The sequence below is a fragment of the Stegodyphus dumicola genome, chromosome 4, assembly GCF_044657685.1.
Source record: "Stegodyphus dumicola isolate Sdum_Otavi_A_Nest chromosome 4, ASM4465768v1".
Lineage (NCBI taxonomy): Eukaryota > Metazoa > Arthropoda > Arachnida > Araneae > Eresidae > Stegodyphus > Stegodyphus dumicola.
The window spans coordinates 35,349,650-35,373,153 of record NC_140771.1 but is presented as its reverse complement, the minus strand read 5'-3'; the positions used below and the strand labels follow the sequence as shown (position 1 = coordinate 35,373,153).

The 23,504-nt window shown below is 31.6% G+C and overlaps 1 protein-coding gene across 2 annotated transcripts in view; it reads left to right on the top strand.

The window, feature by feature from the left end:
• fand (Pre-mRNA-splicing factor SYF1 fand) overlaps positions 1–23,504 on the top strand; it is a 123,107-nt gene that overhangs the window by 86,031 nt on the left and 13,572 nt on the right. For both annotated transcript variants that reach the window (XM_035368404.1, XM_085814722.1), the window contains exons 16-19: positions 1,490–1,576; positions 3,642–3,717; positions 7,321–7,430; positions 19,580–19,783. In XM_035368404.1, coding sequence (XP_035224295.1) covers positions 1,490–1,576; positions 3,642–3,717; positions 7,321–7,430; positions 19,580–19,783 — 477 coding nt within the window. The remainder of the gene's footprint in view (positions 1–1,489; positions 1,577–3,641; positions 3,718–7,320; positions 7,431–19,579; positions 19,784–23,504) is intronic.

Sequence of the window (23,504 nt, the reverse complement as noted above, 5' to 3'; positions counted from 1 at the left end):
ACTAACACAGCTGACAAATACGGTGCTGTAGCTCAGTGGCTAATTTCATTATGTTCACACTTAATGAGACTGCTAAATTAATATTGTTACGAAATGTCCAGTCGTGGTCAGAAAGCTTCCCCGCAAAGCAGGTTTAGGGTTGCCATAAAAAGGCAAAGGAAGGCAGGGTTGCCACATTTGGCGAGAAATCACCCATTTGACGATATGACCACCTTCTGGAATGAATTCTTACTGGTTTAGCCCAGAATGTTCTTGAACACAAGCCAAAAACTATATAAACCCTGTTGGTACTTGGAGAGTCAGGGTGCAAGATAGTCGGTTAGCTAGTGCCGCGTGGGTCGTGGAGTGCACTGAAAGAGTCTCATAGTGTATCTCGGTTAGTGCATTGTGGAGAGAGCGTGTTGAGCTCCGGGAATGACTGAACCGAAGAGTCGGGAGCTGTGCTCTGTGTGTTGTCGAGTACAAGCAGAGTCGGGAGCTATACTCTGGTGCTTTGCAGTGAAGCTGTCTTCTCCATTATTGTCTGACAGTGTGAAGGCTGTGTTGCTAATTGTTCCAGTGTGTTTATAGTAGATCTTCGACGACTGTCCTGATTAATATTGGTAAATAAAGTGTGTTTCGATATTCCATCAAGTGCTGTCGTCGTTGTTCACTCCAAATCTACACGAACCCCGTACGAATGTGAAGGAAGAAAATAACATAACAACTGGTGTCAGAAATAAACGTAACAATATTTCACCTAAATGTGTTATTTAAACCTGGTAATATTAAAGAAAATGATAGAATAATTAGATACAGCTGTGAACTTTGGCTGCTTACCAAATCAACTGATGTACAGATGCATAGAGGGCATGAAAACTTTACAGTACACTCAAATTTCATTAGTTTCTGCTATAATTTTGTATCTTAAGGCCTACTTTTTTATATTTAAATACTGATTAAATGTGTGTAATTTCTAGATACATTTGAGTTGGAAAGAAAGGGTCTTTTTATCAAAAAAGGTGTAAGTAATCTAGTTAATTACACTAAAAATTGTGCAAACTTATGCTTATTTTGTTGAAAATCTGTGTCTGAATTTTTGCATTCAGGAACTTTAAATGCAGATCAGTGTTGACAAATGTAGTAAATGCTAATAAAAGTAACTCGTACCTGTTTTTAGCACTGAGTGAATGATGCTTATAATTATTTTTAAGTAGATAGTATTGTCATTTTTATGCAGCAATTTAAAAAATGTTTAATATTGTTATATCAAAATACATCTATGCATCTTGCAATTATATATATATCCATATTTCACAATAGTATCCAAAATTAAAATTAACTTTAATTTTGGATAGTATTGTGAAATATTAATATTAGAAAAAAAATCAATCCAACATTTTACATTGTTAAGTAATGTAAAATTTTAGCTGTATTAAATATGTATAATTCATTTTCCATTTATGATATGCTGCTTTCATACACTGAGATTTTTTTATTTATTTTCTAGGCTTACGAAAAAGGAATCTCTCTTTTCAAATGGCCTAATGTTTATGATATTTGGAATACATATTTAGTGAAATTCTTGAAGCGATATGTAAGTTTTGCTTTAAAACTTTATATATTTTAAGAGTCCATGATAACTCCATATCTCTGTCTTTATTTTATTGCTTACTTTCTTCATATGTATGAAATTATTCATTATGTTGTGAAATTTGATAATTTTTATGAATTTACATATTCAGTGTATTCAGATATTGATATTCAGTGTTCTTAATAGTATTTAAATATTTTTCTTGTTGCTTTTAATTATTGTGTAAAAAATTGGCAGCTTCTAACAAAATATTTTTTTTATTCCATACTTCCATATCTTTTTTGCTATTAAAAATATTCATAGCTTACTCTTTTTTATATTAAAAATTTCAAAGTTAATTTCAATTTCTGTAAATTTTTCTTTTAGCTGTTAAAAATAATTATAGATTTACAATTAAATTCCATATTTATTAAATATCTTACAAAAAAATAAAATGCAAAGTATGTAACAAAAATCTAGCTAAAAGGAACATACAGCGAAACCTTGATTAACAAATATTAAATACATATATATGCAAAGTGTTTAATGAAAATCTATCAAAGAACATATAGTGAAACCTGGCTTCACAAATATTAAATACATATATGCAAATTATGTAATAAAAATCAATCTGAAAGAATATATGTTGAAATCTCAATTGACAAATGTAATTTGTTCCCGAGGATATTTGTTCTTAATGTCATTTATAATTCCTGAACATCATTCGTAATGTTCATAAGCTGAAACTATCTTTGCTTTAGGAAATAAGTAAAATGGATTTATCCATTCCTGGAATACAGTTGGTTTCTTATTTAAACTCTGCTACTGTACTTTTTTCCCAAGTTGATAACATACAATCAACAGAAATCATAAGACAAGAAAGTAAATAAATAAAATCTGAACGCTTTCAGATTTCACTAAATGCCCAAAAGGGCCTTTTTTTTTTTAACATTTTGTGTGTTATCTTTATTTATTAAATATCATGTTATTTGCACTTAAATGTTAAAATTCAGATCAACAGCAATATCGCAAAATAATTTTAAAATGAGTATATCTTTGGAATTTGCTATACACAGTCTCACCCACTGGAGATAAAAATGTTTTTTCTCCCCCTCCCCGTACAGTGTTGCAATTGCTCGCTTTGAAACTGTTGAGTTTATTAATAAAAAATTCATTAAAGTTTTACAAAATATGAAATAAGGGGTACTTTTCCGTTTCGCCGGTGCAAATCTCACCAAGCAGACTTTATTGGCGACAACACACAGTATACACATAAAAAAATGTTAGTTCTATGAAATTTTTATTTTGAATTCATGAACATTTTAATATTGTTTAAAAATATGTAAAAAGACAATAAATAAGGACAATAAATTTGTAAAAAGACATTAATTCAAGAATTTACTATGCTTTCATGGTGCAACATCCTGGTTTACCATTTCATATCACGTGACCCCAAGTGATCTCATCTTACATAAACTATGCTACAAAAATCTAATTCTCTCAGTAATTATCTACATTAATTTCAAGTTAAATCTTAATTTGGAATACAAGTGCAAGAATTATTTCAATTTGTACTAATAGCTTATTCAGAAATTATGTAAAATCGCAGTGCTTTACTTCGCTAGTGCATTCTCATTAGAAATTGATGAATTTAATCCTTGACTTTGCCTTTTCTGTGTTTTCGCCTTCGGGTGAGCGGTGTAATTGCATCCTAATTGACTTGATTACCGGGAATGGTCTTAGGGCATAAAATTGAACTATCTGGTAAAAATTCTATGTAATTGTGTGCCAGTATTGAAAGAAACAATCAATTTGATAAGAAATGGCTGCAACTTGTTTTGAGAAATCTGATGAGAAATAGCTGCGACGTTGAGGTGTGAAAGGTTACCAGCAAGGATATTCTGTTTGGCATCAGTTGTGCCATTTTTGGCGACTTTATCGATTGCACCAGCAAAATGGAAAAGTACCGAAATAGGTAATAAAACAAACTCCAAATTGTATTTATAATGAATTACATAAACAACTGAATGGGAAAAAATACTTTTTCATCTTTTCATTGCATTAAATATAAATAATTTACCTTTTACAGGGTGGTACTAAGCTTGAAAGAACAAGAGATTTATTTGAACAATGCCTTGAACACTGTCCACGCAAATATGCTAAGTGTAAGTATTTTATTATTTTAACATATAGTTATAACATAGTTGCTTTTATTTATAAAATATTTGATAAAAATTGATTTCTTTAAATAAACTATTAAGAAATGAGATCTTTTGAATAGATTTCTTATAAACGTAAATAAAATCATTGAGTTTCAATAATAAACATTGTCTGAATTCTAGTAATGCAGATGTATATAAAATCATTAAATGATTATAAAAAATGGAAGCAAAAAATAATTAATTACAATTAACTCTTAGTTGTAACTTTATATAAAAAAATTATCTTCTATCTTTTTGTGTTTTTTCTTTTTTTAAATTAAAACACAATAAAAATTTTGTGAAAGGAAATTTTTGTAGATTGATAGATTATCTATCATAAAGACCTTTATGTTGTTAAGGAATGATAGAGTCAAAACCTTGCTATAACAAACCCAATTTATAGTGAACTCCTGGATATAACAGATATCTTTGTCCACTCGAGTTTGCAGTAGGTTTAGTGTTATGTTATATGGCTATAGAAAACTTTCAAATGTATAATAGAGATATATAACAAACTAGATTTTTTCTAAACTTTTCCAAAATTTCTGGAAATTATGGTATTTACATGTTAATGGAAAAAAGCCGAAATTCAGTTCACCAAAAAGAGGAGTGAATGGTTTCCAACTTTGGTGCCACAGCACAAATTAAAATCTATTGCAACTGGGTGATATTGCTAAGTTCCAGTTTGCAGGAAGTGAAGTTTTATTTGTGTCAGTCAAAGAGTGGATGGTGATATGGCAGTAACAAAACACCATTTTAAGTTGAACGTAGCAAAGTTCATATAGTGGCAGAATGTTATAGCTCAGGGGTAAAAACCCTTTGAATCTATTTCAGAAGCATTTGCCACCGGTTAAAAGAAAAACTAATTGTATCAAACTACAGTACCCTTCTGTGTTCAGCACTTGATACAGAAATGTATGAATGAACGTATGTGTGTGTGCATACATACATATAAATACGAATATATACATACATTTCTGAATCCGATTCCAAGAACAGAAGAGTACCCAAATTACTGCCAAAGTTAGCCCATCCTTCTCTTTCAACACGCAAGTACCTTAAATGCTTCCTAAATTATTAACCCTTAAATTTGTTTGTTTAGCCTATTAGAATAATGAGGAACATATTTACTTTACTGTTCATTTATCTTCACTCCCACTTTATTCTCTTTGTCCCAAAAAAGCTTATGAGGCAGGTAAATGGTGTCTCAGTTCTTGAAAAGCAAAATAAAAATTAGCATATCTTAAATGATCCTATTGTGTAATGTGCTGAGCCAAAGAACCATTGATCCATTGAGACAAGAGCTTATCTATTATTTGATTCCATTCGAGGTTTATTGATTGAACTGTCAAGCAGCAGTCTGTTTTCATGCTAAGTATTTTTACTTCCTTGTATGAATTAAAGGAAGTATTGTAATCATGGAATATTTCTGGTATCATTTTTCAAAGAAAATATCAATTTTTGCTGCTCTCGAATCCGTTTGAAAGATGGTTTTGCATGACAACTGTATGTACGGACAGACTAAAGAACTCTTTTTTCCGAAACGGGTTGTAAAATGGATTCAGGAGAGATTTTTTTTGTGATGTTTGTACGTATGTCTGTATCTTGCATAACTCAAAAACAAGTAGCCATAGAATGTTGAAATTGAATGTATGGGACTGCAATAATGTGTAGATGTGCACCTCCCTTTTTGGATGAAATTGGCTACACCAAACTGATATATATACATATACATATTGCCCTTCTGTTACCTGGCTCGTTGGGCTCTTTTTTTTTGTTCTTCTGAGTTTGTAAATTGTGCATTTTTTCTTTAAAAGTGTGTGAAGTTATGTTTTTCTTATGTTCTGATTTAGATTTTTATGACTTTAATTAATCTGCATGCAGTTGTTGTAGAATTATCAACAATTTAAAAGTTGTTTAAGTGTTACTAAGTGAGGCCACTATTTGTTTACATTTGAAACTCTTAGTCGAATTTTTTAAATTAAAGTTAGTACCAACTGTAACTAACATTGGAAGATGTCACAATGCTAATTACTTCTGTGTGATTTATCAATTAATTTTTACACTATTTTTGAAAAATAATATTTTTTTTTTCCTTATCAGATTAAACATAGTAAACCATCGGATATAACAAACCAAGCATTTGGTACTTTGAAATTTGTTATAGCAGGATACGAATGTATTAAGTCTGTCTTTCTGTGTACATATATGTGTGTATGTACACTGGGAGGAAAAAAAAAAAAAAGGCGGAGTAGTTCTATATCTCTCATTCTATTGTGCCAATTGACAAAATTCAACTTGGATTTTTCATGTCTCAAAAGCACAACTTGGGATGTGTATTACGTTTATATATAGCATTGTTCTAATATAAGTATTTTGGCACAAATCGGACTTTTTCTGAAATGGCATGCCAATTTTTTGCGATATTTCAATTCTAGGACTCAACTTATGCCAAACTGCCAAGTTCTGTAAAAAATGAGTTCTCAAAATTTTAGCTTCTTCATGCTAATTGAATCTTGTATATATTTAGCAGTAAATATCTTGTAAATCTCTCTTTTTTTTTTTATTAAATTTATATGATTCTTCCTTCACATTTCAAAATTTAGGTTCATTTCAAATAAAATTCACCCATTTTGTATGATTTATTTTTAAAATAATTTTTATAAATTTTTCAAAAAAACATTTTGAATTATAACGTATAAAAGTTTTATGATCATATTAAAGCAGATGTATTTCTAAGCATGCATATTAGAATTTTTTATTCAAAATTTCCTAAGATATATGTGAATTTACATATTGGCACATTTTGAAATTTTTCATATTTGTGATAAGGGAAGGAAAGTATATTACTATAAATTAAGAAATTTATCAAGTGAATTATTCTGAACTGTGAAAAAAAAAAAAAAAAAAAAAAAAATTGGGCTGAGATAAATTTTTTAATTTCTCCATAAATTTCACACCAAATTTCACAAAATTTAATGTATATAATTTGAAGCGTAGAATGAAGCGTAAGTTGTGCTTTTAAGACATGAAAAATGCAATTTGAATTTCGTCAATCGGTCCAGTAGAATGGTAAATAACTGTCCCTTTATTTTTTGCACACTGTACATAGCAAATTATCTCTATTCCACTTTGCTATTATTTTAAAGTACACTTTGAAATTCTATATTGATTTAGCAAATTGGTTGTGCTGACTTTCGATATATACTAATTTTGGAAGTTTATATTAATTATTAGAAAAATTATGCTGATGCATAATAATAAAATAAAAGTAATAAGTATTTTGGTAATATAAAAAGGAAATAAATTATTAGATCTTGCCATATTAATGTACATTACTGTTGTAGTATTACGGATAGATATACATTTAGATTATTATAATTTAAAATGTCTATTTTGAAACCAGTTCATCTTTTATAAAAATACTTTAGTTTTTGTTACGTATAAAACATGACTGAAACTCATTATATTTTGTTTTTCTGTAAATAGCTGCTGATTGATTACATCTTAAAACATGACTTGTATTATATCTTTAAAAATTCATTATGTTCTTTTTTCTGTAAATAGCTATTTATTTACTTTATGCAAAGCTAGAAGAAGAACACGGTTTAGCAAGGCATGCCATGGCAGTATATGAAAGAGCAACAAAAGCAGTGCTACCTGAAGAACAATTTGAGGTTTGATTTTTTTTTTGGCTTATTGTTAAAACAAAATTACATTTTGATTGTATCATGTTTATATTTTTATTTTGTATCTTATTGTGTTGTTTTGAAAAGTATTACATATACATCTTTTAAAATTGGTCAATACCTGAACTCAATTGTATAATTCTGCAAGTCTGGTTTGAATGTCAAAGATATAAATTCAGCAAAACTGAATAGGGCAAATCAAATCAAACTAAGATGAGATGTAATAAATTGCAATTATTGCATTATATAATATAAAATATTAACTTTCTAATTATTAGAAACTGATCACACAAATTATTGTTGAATGTTGATAAGTTCTATGAAAGCATTTGAGTAGTAGTAGAAAGATTAAAAAACTTAGAAGATGAGTCTTTCATGAACTCATCAATAAATAATCATATAAATAATCAAATAATCATCAGAAGCAGCAAAAATTTGAGATTTTGGAGTTAATTTCAATAAACTTCCAGGACATAAACATAGTATTCTGGACCTTCCTAATCTTGCTTTGTCATTTAGGAAAGGCATATCTTAGGGATAGTGGAAGGAATTACAAAAGCGGGGCATTGTTCACTTTTTATTCCTTAGGCTTGATCAGAGGATTAATGCTTATTCATATTGTTATGAAGCTAAGGGGTTATATAGAAAGATAGCTCAATGAACTTTGCACAGAAATCCCATTAACTAGTTACCGACCGGTAGTCTATTAACCCGCGGGAAGGCGCGTGGGGTGTAGTATACCCCACCCCTACAAAACAGAGGAATATTCCTAACTTGTGAAACCAGAAATTTTGTGTCCTTTTCAGTAGCTGAGTTTCTAGTAGTGTATGACCTTCAGACCCGGTTTACTGTTGCATCTGTTTTTCAGAAAAATATTTATTGGTATTTGTTGGAACTGGGGTATGACACACCCCACGTGCCTGTCCACGTAATTTTTTTTCTGACGGAATATTTGTTTCAGAAATTAAATTCTAGAGAAAAACAATAAATATTTCTGCTCGCAAGGAATTTTAAAGTAGCTAACATTATATTTTTAAGGATTTTTTAGTGCATTATGGCAGAAAGAATGAGTCCCTATGAATTGGAGGTTCAACGGCTGCGAGATTTATTAGAAACAGTTGAAAGTGATGAAGATTGCATTTCTGAAATTGAAAGTGATACTGACTGTGAAATATTTAGTGAACATAACACAGATACAGAAGAAGATGATGAACTGGATGATGCTAAAGATGATGATGTTTCTGATGATTTTGTTGGAAAAGATGGAAAAATGGTGTGAAAAAAAAAAAAAAAGAAAGAAAGAAATTTAGACAAAATGTAAGAGTTTGTGCGCATAATATTAGGACTCATCTTCCAGGACCTGTAAGAGAAGCCAGAAATGTTACTGATCCCTTTAGTAGTTGGAATATTCTTATTGATAATAGTATATTGTCAATGATTGTAGAACGTACGAATTTATATATTTCTGAGATGGTTTTAAATTATAAACGTGAAAGAGATGCGAAAGCTACGGACGTGGTCGAGATAAGACCAGTTATAGGACTTTTATATTTATGTTGCCTTCACAAGTCGTCGCATCTCAACGTAAAGGACCTTTGGGCTACTGACGGTACAGGTATTGAAGTTTTTCACACAACAATGAACTATAAGCGATTTTTATTTCTTTTACGTTGCATGTGTTTCGATAAATTGCTAGATAGACCACAGAGAAAACACTTTAATAAATTAGCCGCAATTAGAGATTTCTTTGAAAAATTTATTTCAAATTGCAAAGATTCCTATAATTTAGGTGAGTACGTCACTATTGATGAGAAACTTGAACCCTTTCGGGGCAGATGTGGGTTCTGCCAATTTATGCCAAACAAACCAGCAAAATACGGAATCAAGATTTTTGCACTGGTAGACTCAAGAACTTTTTATACTTCTAATATGGAAATATACTGCGGTACACAGCCAGATGGTTCCTTCAAGGTCAGTACCAGTCCATCTGATGTTGTGAAAAGATTAATTCAACCACTGTATAAATCTGGCAGAAATATTACTACAGATAACTGGTATAGGAGTTACCCACTAGCTGCAGATCTTCTAAAAGAAAAGCTGACAATAGTAGGAACAATACGGAAAAACAAAAGGGAAATTCCTCCTACTTTTGTTACTTCTAAGGGAAGGGAAATATTTTCTACACTTTTTGGTTTTGAAAAAGATAAAACATTAATTTCTTATGTTCCTAAAAAAGGAAAAACTGTTCTTATGCTTTCAACATTACATAATGATGATGGTATAGATGATATTACTGGAGAAAAGAAAAAGCCAGAAATGATATGTTTTTATAATATGACTAAGGGAGCAGTGGATATGGTAGATGAAATGGCAGCAAGTTATTCAGTTGCCAGAATAACAAGGAGATGGCCAATGGTAATTTTTTTTTCTGCACTGAATATTGCTGCAATAAATGCTCGAATCATGTTGCTATCAACTGCTAATCCACCAACCAGATATAGAAGCAGATGTCTGTTTTTGAAGGACTTAGCATTAGAACTAATTAAAAATCGTATTGAACAAAGATCAGAGATTAATATGCTAACGAGAAATTTACGTACGGCATGCAAAAGAAGAGCAGAAGTTTCTACGAATAATTCAAACGAATCTATGAAATTTGAAATAACTAAATATAAAGATGTGATGAATGTCCTCGAGCTAAAGATAGAAAAACGTGAATGCGATGTTCAAAATGTGAAATCTTTCTGTGCCAAGAACATATTAATGTATTTTGTTTCAAGTGTAAACAGATAAAATAAGCATTGTGTATCAAAGATGCAAAAAATAATTGAGAGGTATGATGTTTATTTTGTTATTATTTTCATTTATTTTTATTTTAACTCTATAAGCTTAATACTGGAAATTAATTTTTTTGTAACCCAAGGTTTATTCATGTATAATAAATGACAAAACTGGTTTAAAACTAAATAAAACGTTTTTTGAAACATATTTAAAATATTGGGGTATGTGATACCTCACATGCCCGCTCAAGTAACTTTTTTTGACGCGCCTTCCGCCGGGTTAATTGGCTTTTTATCACCAATGCCTACCGACCGATAGCCTATTAATCGGCTTTTCATCACTAACGTCTACCGACCGATAGCCTATTAATCAGCTTTTCTTCGCCAACGCCTATTGACCGATTGCCTATTAATCGCTTTTTCTCGGGGCTACCTAAAAACAGCCTATCAATCAGTAGCCATGGTGATAAACAATTGCCATTTGCTATATCATCTGCATTTTATTATTAGTATTGAGGTACATTGCTCACTTGCGTTAAGCGCGTTGCTTTGTAAACTCGCACATTTTCACACCGTTTTAAAAAAAAAAATTACTGTTCACGATGAGCGAAAAAAATGGTACTGGAGAGTTTATTTAGACAATTTATCAAATTGTCCTGACAGTTATTTAGAACACGAGGAATCTGCGGCTGAGCGGTCGGTCAGACATGCGTATGCTGTTAACACACATTTCATATGGCTGTTAACCGTGAATGTTGAAAAAAAAAGTCTTGAAACATTCTTATCAATGTGTTCATGAGTACATTATGAAAAGAAACCATGACTGCATGCTGAGAAGAAATATTTTCGAAAGAAGTTTATCAATGACTTCAAAAGAACATTTTACTGTGTAAATATAGTTAGAAAGTAAAAGGGGAGATCTAGAAGCCAAATATTTGGTTAAAGAGTATGATGCTATTCCCAGGAATTCGAATTTTGTGAACTTTGGGAAGAGTATAAAATTGGGTATAGTTAATAATAATAGAAGGAATAAGTGATTTTATGAACTGTCATAGAAGTACTATATGGGAAAAACCTAATAATAAACCTATAACTTTGTTTGGAGAAATATCTCCAAATAAGTATCTCTGCATTTATGCACAGTCTGTACCAGTCCATCTACACACCGAAACATATTTCTAGTCCATTAGATAAGTGTTTCTGGTGCCTGCACCAGGAGTCAGGATCATTGCATGTAGCATGTACATTCTGGTTGGAGACATATTTGGTGACAACCATTGAAATTCCATATGAGATCACATGTCTGAAAATTAATCTCCGGTATTGTCAGCTTTTAGCTTAATAATGTATGATGCAAATTGTTTGGAGTTTTTGTTACTTTAATGAACTGAATTTATGATGTGGCATTTCTTTCAGGTAATAACTTCCGATTGATTTCTTTATAAATAGAGTATGTTTTCACATTCATACAAGTGATGTGTTATTTTATGCTGTAGATCATTTTATTTTTTACCTAATTTGTTATCATTAGTTGAACCTTTTAGAATATTTTTTGTTAAAGGTGATTACTATATTCTTAAGCTCTAAGAAATTTGACAAACAAGAAAAACATAATATATCACCTGTTGCATTTGATTATATTTCTGATTTTCTATTGTTTTTGGGTTTTTAAACTTTTAAACCAGGTATAACTGGCTCAATTGCATGGCATATTTATTAATGGTTTAAATTTCTCATGAATGGGCAGATTATAAGTTCAAATCCAACTGAGCTATTTTCTGATTTTCCCCACTGAAAATAAATGTTTTATTGTTTTTGTAATTAACAGTTCTGTTAATATAAAAATTATTGAAATTTTTACTTCTTATTTAATTATTATATTATGAATGTTATTTTATTATGGTACAAAAACTTTTATATTAATTAATTATTTGTAATAATAATTTTATATTATATATAAATATGACTTCGATTTTTACGTTAGTTATAAAGTGATAAAATCAGTTTTTTCTCTTTCATGTATTTAAAATGGTGCTTTATTATGAATCTAATGGTGCTTTATTTCCTTCTTCACTTAAATGTATGATGTGTAAATAAATTCAGGCATACTTATGCCTGTATACAAAACATTTTGCAATTAATTTCTTTCTTTCTTCATTAATTTTATTTATTTATTTTTTAAATTTATAATTTTTATTTATTTTTGTATTTTGCATTCCTATTGCCATTTTTAAGTACTAGTACTTTCTGTCTGCTATTAAGACTTCTAAAGATAAAAAGATAATACTTCATAAAATAAGATGCAACATTATTCATATTAGCTTCAGAATTTATTTAGATAAGTTGCTTGTGCATGCTGGAAAATATAACAGCATTTCCTTAAATGAAATAACGGGAGCTCTGAACAGCATACCATCAAACATCAAATCAAGATTGTCAGTGAAATCTGATGCTCGTCCGTTTCTATCCTGCTTGAACCGCATTACGACGTCTCTTCCTTTATCTTCGTCAGAGATGTGCCTCTTTGAAATGTAGTCTAGTGATTGCTACAGGCAATCAGTCCCCTACTAGCAACAGTAAAATTTTAGTCATGTCAGGAAGCATACTCATTGCCTGAGCGAGTTACCATTGTGAAATTCAATGCAGGTATAGCTGCTGGCAATGTGGGAATCTCTGATCAGTTTGTCTTTTGTAGAGAAGGAAGTTGTGATTTTGGTGGTTGTGGTCACAGAGTCTTCAGCATCTTTTCTTGTAACATATGCTGGTTTAAGCTTGTCAGTGCTTACAGTTATAGATTTGCCTCATATCAAAAGTGTGATGACCGCATTGCCTTGCCTGATTACTTTGTATTGCTATTCGTATAGCAACTGAAAGCTTCCCTTTACTACATCTGTCTGAAAAAATCATGACGCAAGTGGCCTAGCCCACCAGCGGCCGAGCGGTTAAATCGCTAAACACTGGTATTTCGGTCCAAGGTTTGAATTCCACGAACGGGCTGGCTGCATGGGCGTTTTCGTGGTTTTCCCCATGTGTAATGTGTATACGAGCCAGTTTCCCTTAGAAAGTCCTCCACAAAGGCATCCCTCCCCTTAGGCAGATAGCCCTTGTGTGCTTTGCCATAATTAAATAAACCAACCCAAAATCCAAGTGGCCTAAGTCTTCTCTAATGAATACCATTTGTTCACCATAGGACAGTGAACCAAAAGCACCAATGTGACCTGTGGTGATATATCATTGTGCAGAGTAACTGGAGGTTGACCATTAGGGAAGGGCTGTAGTACTAATAAAGTAGTCAAATTTCCTGCTAAAATATTTTGAAATTTGGCTTCATTTTTCTTGGCAAGCTGGTAGTAGTCAGTAGCAGATGGTGTGCTAATAATGGCAATATGAACCCGCAACAGTGCATCTGCTATCACATCATCTGAACCTTTTAAATAATGAATACAGGTCATAAATTGGCTGATGATATCCAATGAGGAGTATTTATCTTCTTTTTGCCAAAATGCAAATGTAAGCAGTTTGTACTCCGTGAATAAACTAAACTTTCCACCATATGCCGAAAATTCTTTATGGCCATGTATGATGCGAGGTGCTCCTGCAAGGGCTGCCACCATTTTGTAACTTGTTGGTGAAGAGCTGTGGTTGATATGGCTATGGTGTACCCATAGCCATATTCGAAGCATCAACCACAGCTGCGAGTAAGGCATCAGTTAAAGGATGGTACTACATCATGGCATCTGACTGGTCTTTCTTGTATTTCTCAAATGAGTCTGTGGCTACTTTAATCCAAGTGATTGGTCTTTTGTCATTCTTCACTGCTCCCTTTAGGTAGGTATTAAGTAATGCTTGAATTTTTGAAGCATGCAGAATAAAACGGTGGTAAAAATTGCACATGGCAGGAAAAACTGAAGATCTTTCACTTTCCAGTTTTTAGAAATTTGCAATTGCTGAAACTTTCTCCGGCAGAGGACTGATGTCCTTTGGAATTATCATATGCCAATGACATTTAACATTTGATTTACCCAAGACGTATTTAGCTACATTTAGTATTAAGATATAATCCGTGAATCGCTGGAACACCATCTTAAGATGTTGCATGTTCTGCTTGTTGTTTTTTGATGCTACCAACACATCATCAAAGTATGATACAGAAAACCATTTTTGCCGAGACCATCATGAATAAACCTTTGGAATATAGCAACAACATTTGATCACCTGAATGAACAAATATTCAAAGAGACCAAATGGTGTAGGAATGGCTGTTTTTGACACATCTTCTTCTCACATGGGAATTTGATGATAAACCTCTTCCAAACTGAGGATTGAAAATTTACCCTTTCCATATAATACTTGCAGACTATTTTGTATGTGGGGAACAGGGTATTGATCTGGGATAGTGACACTTTTTAATTTCCTATGATCCCCACATGGTTGCCAGTCTCCATTGCTTTTGGTCACCAAGTGCAGAGAGGATGCCCAGCAGCTTTTGGAGGGTCTGCAGATCACAGTTTCCCAAATGCTGAAATTCTGTTTTGGGCTGCTTTAAGGTTATCAGAAGCCTGCATAGCCATGAAAAAACAGGTGGTGCTCTAGCCTCAATACAGTGAGCAATGCCATGCTTAATTATTCAAGACATTGAACAAGCTTCCATAAGCAAAGGGGGTTTTGTAAGCAGTTGGTGAAATTTAGTGTCTCCACACACAGCCTTGATGTGAATTGTATCTTTGCAGTCACAGCTCCTTTGGATTATAGTCGGGTAAATGGCTGCACCAAACATCCTTGACAGATGTCACTCAGTAAATCAAAGTGATGGAGGAAGTCAGTACCAATATAGGTTAAGAGACTATAGTGATGAGAAATGGGCAGTGAAATTACCTATGCTATGATAAGTCTTGCTTAATGAGTTTTTGGCCAGAAGTAGGTATTGCAGTCCCATTTGTGGCAAAAAGACGACAGTTGGTAGGTGCTCGATGATGCTCCATAGCTGGAGGCAGAACTACCAAGATATCTGCTTCCATATCAATCAGATATTTTGACACCATTTGTTTATCAGAGAGGTACAAATGTTAAATCTCAATCTTGCCATCAGCCAAGGAGTTGAGTGAGAGAGATGCTAGTTTTCTGCCTGAAAGGTACAGGGTTTTTGTACCTTGCCTAAAAGGTACAAGGTTTTATGTACTTGCCAGCTTTTTTAAAATGCTGATGGTACCAGCAGTACTCAGTATTATTAGTGTCTTAATGAATGACACTTTTTTGTCCTGTCACTCTCCTGCATTTGATTGTGATCTGGAACGTTTTTGAATACAAGAAAGGCAAAGTGAAATCTCCATCAATAGTTCTTTGAATGTAGAGCTCTCTGTTTTTATTTCAAACACCAGAGCACCATTTCCGGCTGCTTAAGTGATACCATTGGACATCTCGGCAAGCTTGTCTAATGCATCATTGGAAATGGCTGGAATTTGTTGGCAGTCACTGCAAAAAAGTAATTTAAGAAGATTCTTATCCATGTAGAATTTGATACTTACTTACCCATGTAGCATTTGATGATTACCTATGTAGCAAAAGTGGTCTTTTGTCGTCAAGCTGCATCAATGAAGTCTGTGAGCCTGTATTCTTCCATCTCGTGCATGCAGAATGGTTTCCGATCACAGCATATGCATCCTTGGTTAAAAGGGTTAAAAAAATGTCTACCACCACTAGCACTAACTCTACAGGGGTGTAAAGCAGAAACTGTGCAGTAGAGTTTTGTGCATTTCACTGGTACATGGGCCAACATGAACTAGCTCTCCATTTGCCAAAACCAGATTTCGGTATTTGCATGCCACAGAAAGGACGTATTGCACAGAAAGGAGTAGCTTTCACTGTAACACATGCTTATTTCCGGTGGCTTGATCCATATCGTTGTTTTCCATTTTAAGAATGAATACAATATTTCTTAAAAGAAACTAACTTGAAAATTTTGGTGATGCAAGTCCTTTTAAAGCTTGTATTTCGTTGTTGGAGTAAGATTAACAAATTTCAGTCTATGTGCATGTTCCAAAAGTGAATCATCAGTTTAACATTTTATACTATATCCATATCAGAATGATTGGTAAAAACTTCATAAAGTAAGGTGCAACATTATTCATTGTAATATCATAATTTATTTACACAAGTTGTTTTGCATGTGGCAAAATATTACAGCATTTCCAAAAACGAAATGAGAGCTTTAAACAGCATACCTAAGTAAACATTGCCCCCCCCCCAAAAAAAAGAGCACAATTCTATATCTCCCGTTCTACTGAACCAGTTGTCGAATTTTAACTTGCATTTTCCATGTCTCGAAAGTGCTACTTAGTATATATTTTAGATTTATATATAGCATTATTCTAACATAGGTTATTTTGACACAAAATTGGATTTTTTCTGAAATTACATATAAATTTTTTTCCATATTTTGATTCTATGACTGAAACTATGCCTAGATATTAAATTTTGGGTTATTTGGTAAAAATGTGAAAATTTTGATGAAAATTTAGCTTGGCACATTTTTTTATTCACTTGAATAATTCACTTGGCAAACTGTTTAATTTAAAGCAACCTATTTTCCTTTCATTTTTTCATTGTACAAGAGCAGAAAAAAGGTCATCATTCATTGCTTTCACATAATTTTAACAAAGTGTGTAAACCACATTTGGCTTTATTATTGCAAATAAGAAATATTCCAAATTTCCAAATGCTCCAATATGTAAATTTACTTATATCTTTGGAAATTTTGAATAAAAAACTTAATTTTTGGCAGGTATGCTTAGAAACACATCTACTTTAAGATGATGGTAAACATTTTATAGGTTATAAAAATTAATTAAAAATACAAATTTTAAAAATAAATCATAAAAAATGGGGGAATTGTATGTGGAATGAACCTACATATTTCGAAATGTGAAAGGAAGAATCAAATAAGTTTAATAAAAAAAAGAGGTATTAATATATATAGTATATATAGATATAAACTCAATTAACATAGAGGAGCTGAAATTTTTGAGTTAATTTTTTTAAAAACTACTTGTGTGATTTTTACAAAACTTGGCACTTTGGCATAATTTGAATCATAGAATCGAAATATTGAAAAAAGAAATGGTATGTTATTTCAGAAAAAGTCTGATTTTGTGTCAGAATACCTATGTTAGAACAATGTTATATATAAATCTAATGTATGCCGTGTTTCAAAAAGAGTATAAGTATTATAATATACGTTATTTTGTCCAAGCTATCGATCACTGCGCCTCGATTAGGCTATTGGCGAAACGAATACATAGTCTAGTTTATATTAATAGCCGCTAGATGTCAGTTGACTTCTGTTTTGCGTAATAACCGTTACATGTTTAAAATGGCTACGAGTTTGTGAAGTGCAATTCCGTGATTACAGTGCAAAGATGTTTCAAGTTGAGGTACCAAAGTGATCCTTCGAATGGGTGGAACATTGGCAGATGTTATCGACAGTTTGTAAATACAGGATGTGTATGTAAAGGAAAGAGTCCTGGCTGCCCTCGTGTTTCTGGCAAAAATGTTGCATGGATTCAAACTGCTTTCCAACGTAGTCCTTCAAAATCAACTCGTCATGCGAGTTGGGAGTTACAACTGCCTACAACGACAATTTGGCATGTTTCGAGGTGTCAGTTGGTTATGAAGCCATACAAGTTACATTTGTTACAGGCTCTGCGTCCTGATGACAAACGCAAATGTGTGGCATTTTGTAATGAGATTATTGATGCTATTGACAATGATAACACTTTTCGCACAATGCATCGTGTTCAGTGATGAAGCGACTTTTCATGCTAGTGGTCTTGTAAACAAACATAGTGTTCGAATTTGGAGCCTACAGAACCCACATGCAGCCATTGAACACGTATGAGATTCGCCCAAAATCAATGTGTTTTGTGCGATATTCCGATTATCTGTTTACAGCCCATTTTTCTTTGATGGAAACACAGTTAATAGTCAGCAGTATCTCGCTATGTTACAAAACTGGTTGTTTCCGAGGCTGCACGAAGACAACTTCATTTTTTAACAAGACAGGACACCCACTCACCAGTGTTGTTAAGTGCACGATTATCTGAATGAAACTCTATCGAAAAGTTGGATTGGTTGCCAAGGAGCTGGCGACTTAGCATGTCTCAGCTGGCCTCTATGACACCCTGTGACTACTTCCTGTGGGGTTTCATTAAAGACAACGTTTATGTACCACCACTCCCACAGAACCTGGAAGAGATGAAGAACCAGATCCGTACTGCCATAACATCAGTGACGATGGACATGCTTGCCCAAGTAAGGAGGAATTTGAGTATCGATGTGATATTGTTCATGTCGCTGATGGAGCATATATTGAACACCTGTAACGTCTGTAATCTGAACTTGAGAGGTTCGTACATATGTGTGTAAAGTTTCATATTCGTATGTCATACAGTTTAATAAATATATGCATTCGAAATACTGTATTCTTTTTGAAACACGCTGTATATTATAAGTCGTGCTTTTGAGACTTGGAAAACACGAGTTAAATTTCGACAATTGATCCAGTAGAATGGGAGATATAGAAGTGTTCCATTTCTTTTGTTTGTGTGTGTGTGCAAGGTGTACATGTATTTCAATATAGCGAATGAAATAAAAGTGTTTCTTCATTGTAAGTTGCATTTTCCCTGTGTAAACACCTTAGAGTCCATAACTAAAATTTTATTCAAATGATTTCTCTCCCCCAGTTCATTTCATTACAGATGACTTCTGCAATATTTCCTTTATCTTGCTCCAGCATAAAAAATGAATGAAAAAATTGCACACACGAAATCCATGAGCAAATCATTTAGTTAGATGAATCGATTTTAAAATTTAGGGAAGCTTGCTTTCTAAGTTCTTTTAGGAAGGGAAATTTATGTAAATATTGAAAAATTCAGTACCTTGCACTAAAAAAGGAGGGCAATATGCAAGTAAATACAGTATATGATTGTGATGTATTATTCTCTCACTTTTTTATTTCCTCTTTTATTATTTGTTTGATATGGTTTTTGAAGATTTTGAGTTATTATGGCTTCATGTTCTAGATGTTAATCATTTAATATGTGAGAGATTAAAAATATTTTCAAAAGCCAGAGTTCTGTTAATTCATAAGAATGCTAATTCCATAAAAATAGTCCTTATGCATTCCAGAAGGATGTTTTATACATATTTTTTTAAATTTTCATTTTATTATTTTTTATTTTGTATTATAATTTTATTATTTGTATGAAAGTCAAATAAAGGCAATTAATTATGATTTATAAATGCATGTATAGTATTTCTATTGAATCATTTTTTATGTTGATATGAACTGGTTTACTTTAGATGTTCAATGTCTATTTGAAAAAAGCTGCTGAGATTTATGGAGTTACTTACACTCGTCAAATCTATGAGCAAGCCATTGAGGTGCTGTCTGACAATGAAGCAAAGCAAATGTGCCTAAAATTTGCTGATCTGGAAAGGAAATTAGGTGAAATTGACCGAGCTCGTGCAATTTATGCTCACTGCAGTCAGATGTGTGATCCAAGGGTAAAATTTTACTGTTTTAAATAACATGAAGTGAGTCCTTTCTTAGAAGACCACCCATTTTTGTAGATGAGACTGGTCTTTTCTGGAAGGGATTATCATTATCTTTCACTTTTAAAGTGTAAAATTTACCTTTCCATTTCTATATTTTTACTTAATTTACAATTTCATTTTCATTTTAATCTATCACTTACCCATAACTGGGAATGGGGTATTTTGTATCACGGTTTTTGTTTTGTCATCATTTAATGTTATTTCAGTTTTTTATCTACATATATATAAAAGAGCATTACACATATATAAAGAGATATATAGATAACTGTAATATTGGATTAAGAAAACAAGTAGCTACTATATTAAGTATTTTAAACTAAATGGTAATTAAAGATTTCTTTAGAATTTGTAATAAAAATTTAAAAAAAAATTAAAACACTTGTGGAAATCTGCCAATTAATTATTCATAGTTTAATGCTTCAAATAGACTTATCAGGAAGTACTTATTCAAAACATTAAACTATTCAAAACATTAAACGTGAATAATGAAGGAGTTCTGAGTACATGTTTTGTCCTTCTTGACTATTTGAGCGAAAAAAAAAAAAAAAAAAAAAAAAAAAAAAAAAAAAAAAATATAATTGAAAAATTAATTACTCCCTATTCTCAAACATTTAAGAATATACCCCAATGCAAATTCACTTCTTGAAAACACATGTACACAAGGAAAAATAATAATAATAATAATAATACAAAATGTAGATTACTGTAAAAAAAAATGAAAAAACTGTAGGTTTAAAAATCATGTTTTTTATACGATAAAAGTAAAAAGACAACAGCTATATTATGCAAGAAGATTAATTTTGAATATTCTAATTTTCTATAGTAACAATGTTTGCCACTTTGGTTAAAAGTGTGCAATAAAAACTTAATGAAACAGCAAAGTAATAATAAATTATTGTTGGTGATAAAACAAAGAAAAAAAAATTATTCTATACTATTATCAAAGTATATAGTAGTGTACAAATTCTAAAAACATCTAAAGGTTTAAAATAAAATATGGAAACATTAGGAAAATGTATAAATGTAAAATCTAACTTAAATTTCCTAAATAGAAGAAAGGTATTTCTAAACACAACATGTAATGTGAATAAAAGAAATGACTCAAAAACTTTAAACATTCTTACTGTGAACCTGGGAGTGGGAAGATACGAGTTTACTAGAAATCATTGCACAAAATTAAAAAAACTAACAATGGTTCAGGGTGTTTTTAAATGAAAACAGCATGTTTAATAACAGTATAGAGCCAGAGTTATAATACCGAAACTGTACATTAAGAAGATTTTACTTCATATATATGCAGACCTCTAATTTTAGTTACCATCCTGCTTTATTCTCTTATTTAAGGTTTGGAATAACGCAATCATGTTGTTATAAAATTAACAGATTAAACTTGGTGGTTAATTCCTGATTTTTTAAAAGAAAAGTTAATATAATATTTGGAATTTTATTGGAGGATCTCTACTTGAAGGTAATTAAATTTAGTACAAACACTCTTGATTCTAAGAAGTTGATTGTGAATTATGTGACTTAATAATTTTTTCAAAGTGTTAGATTTCTTGTGAATTAATTTTATTGTATTAAAATTCCTTCTTTTGTCATTTTTTTTTAAAATCCAAAGTATGTAAATCTTAAATAGTTAATTTGTTTTAGGAATCAAACTAGAAGGATAAACATTGTGTGCTTCTATATTCTCAAAATAATTTATAGCAATATCATCAATATACTTAACTATTGGCAAAGTAATTTATATTAACTTAATTAAGGGATTTTTTAGAAGTGAAATTCTTATGTGAAAACATAAAGATTAGAAGAATTTTTTGAATAATTCAAACCCATAGGAATGTCGTTTGTTCATTAAAAAATTGATTCTGTAAACTGAATGTAATTATTAAAAAGTGCACAATTAAGGTAACTTTGTCAACTTATGGAAGAATAGATACTTATGAATAAATACTGACAAGTTAAATGCAAAAGTTGCTCTAAGGATTCTGCACAAAGCTTATGTAAAGATGATGAAGAAATTTTATAATAACTTTTTTCTAAAGTTTGGCAAAAATGTGATTGGTGTAGATTTTTAATAAAACTTTAATTGATGATCATCAGTGGTTTCTCTTTTTTAGCAAAAATATTTGGTTTTTGAACAAAACTTTTTTCAAATAATTCTTGCTTCTGTAAATGCCCTGAATGTCTGATAATCATTGAAAGGGACATGCGTATATTCAAATCTATGCCTATAAGTTTGATTTTTATTTAAGTAAAGTTTTATGTCCGTATTACTCTGTTTCAGTCGGAACGTTCTATTCTGAAATTTCCTAACAGATTTATTTTAATTTTCTATCTATTCCTTTAACTTATAATTTGATAGAAAACATCACTTCCACAGACAATTCTAAAAATATCTCCTAAGAAGTTATAGTCTTTTTTGTAGAAGTCAAAAAACAAGAATCAGCATAATATTTGTAAATTTTGCAGGACTAGTTTTAATGGTTTGAAATAGCTGATTTCCCTTACTCTGTTTGAAACAAACACATTTTGTTTTCCAAATTAAGTGTTACAAACAAACTGAAGGATTAGCCATGGGAAGTACTCTTAGCCCCTTCCTTGCTGATATCTACATGCATTATTATGAATCAAAATCATTTGAAACTTTAAACTTCCCGGTATGGTTGTTCTGCTATGTAGATGATACTTTTACCTTGTTTGATGCTAATAAAGTTGATTTAAATAAAATTCTTTCAATAATGATTTCCATTGATCTTGTTATTCACTTCACTTTTGAATTTGACACATCCAATTCTCTTCCGTTCCTCAACATTATGGTCACATTTAATATATCCAACTTCAATGCTACTATTTACTATAAATCTTCTTAGGTTTGCCTTCCACCACATTTCAAATCTTGTCATGTGACCTAATTAGAAGTTAGCATCATTTTATTCTTTTCTGTGCACTTCAAGTTCGCTCCTCCAAATTGGATCTTGATCAAGAACTAAATTATTTAAACGTAGTTGCTATGGACAGTGACTTCTCACCCAACATTATTAACCAAGCAGTTCAAAAATTCTTATCTCAAACACATCAAAAGGCACACTCTCATTTTAGGAGATTCTAAAAGTTCTGTTGTCATTCCTTTCTCTCCGATTAGCTATGAAATTGCACATATTCTACAGAAATTTAACTTTCAAATCATTTTCCCCCTATCAATAAAATCCCCATTTCCATACTTAAGGACCCCATTCTGCATATGACTACATGGGTATTTACAGCATTCCTTGCCAGTGTGTTTTAATTTATATTGGTAAAACTGAGAGAGCCTTAAAATTTTGTATTAAAGAATATGAGGCACATGTTAGGAAAAAGGAAACACAGAAATATTCTGTTGCCCAGCACTTTTGGTCCAAAAGTCACACTTTTCATTTTTCTGCAACCAAAATTATTCAAAAAACACCTTCCATTGGTGAATTAGATTTTCTAGAGGCATTTCACATTCAAAAAAATCTTTCTGTTCTAATTAACAACCTTAATTCAAATATCTATCTAGAATTGTATTATCTGAAAACATCACAAATCATGGTGGAATGGTTGGTGCCTCCCACCCATCTCTGATACTTGGGCAGCAAGCCTGGTTGCTGCCCAAGGATTCTGACCCTTGAGTGTGACAGGTGCCACC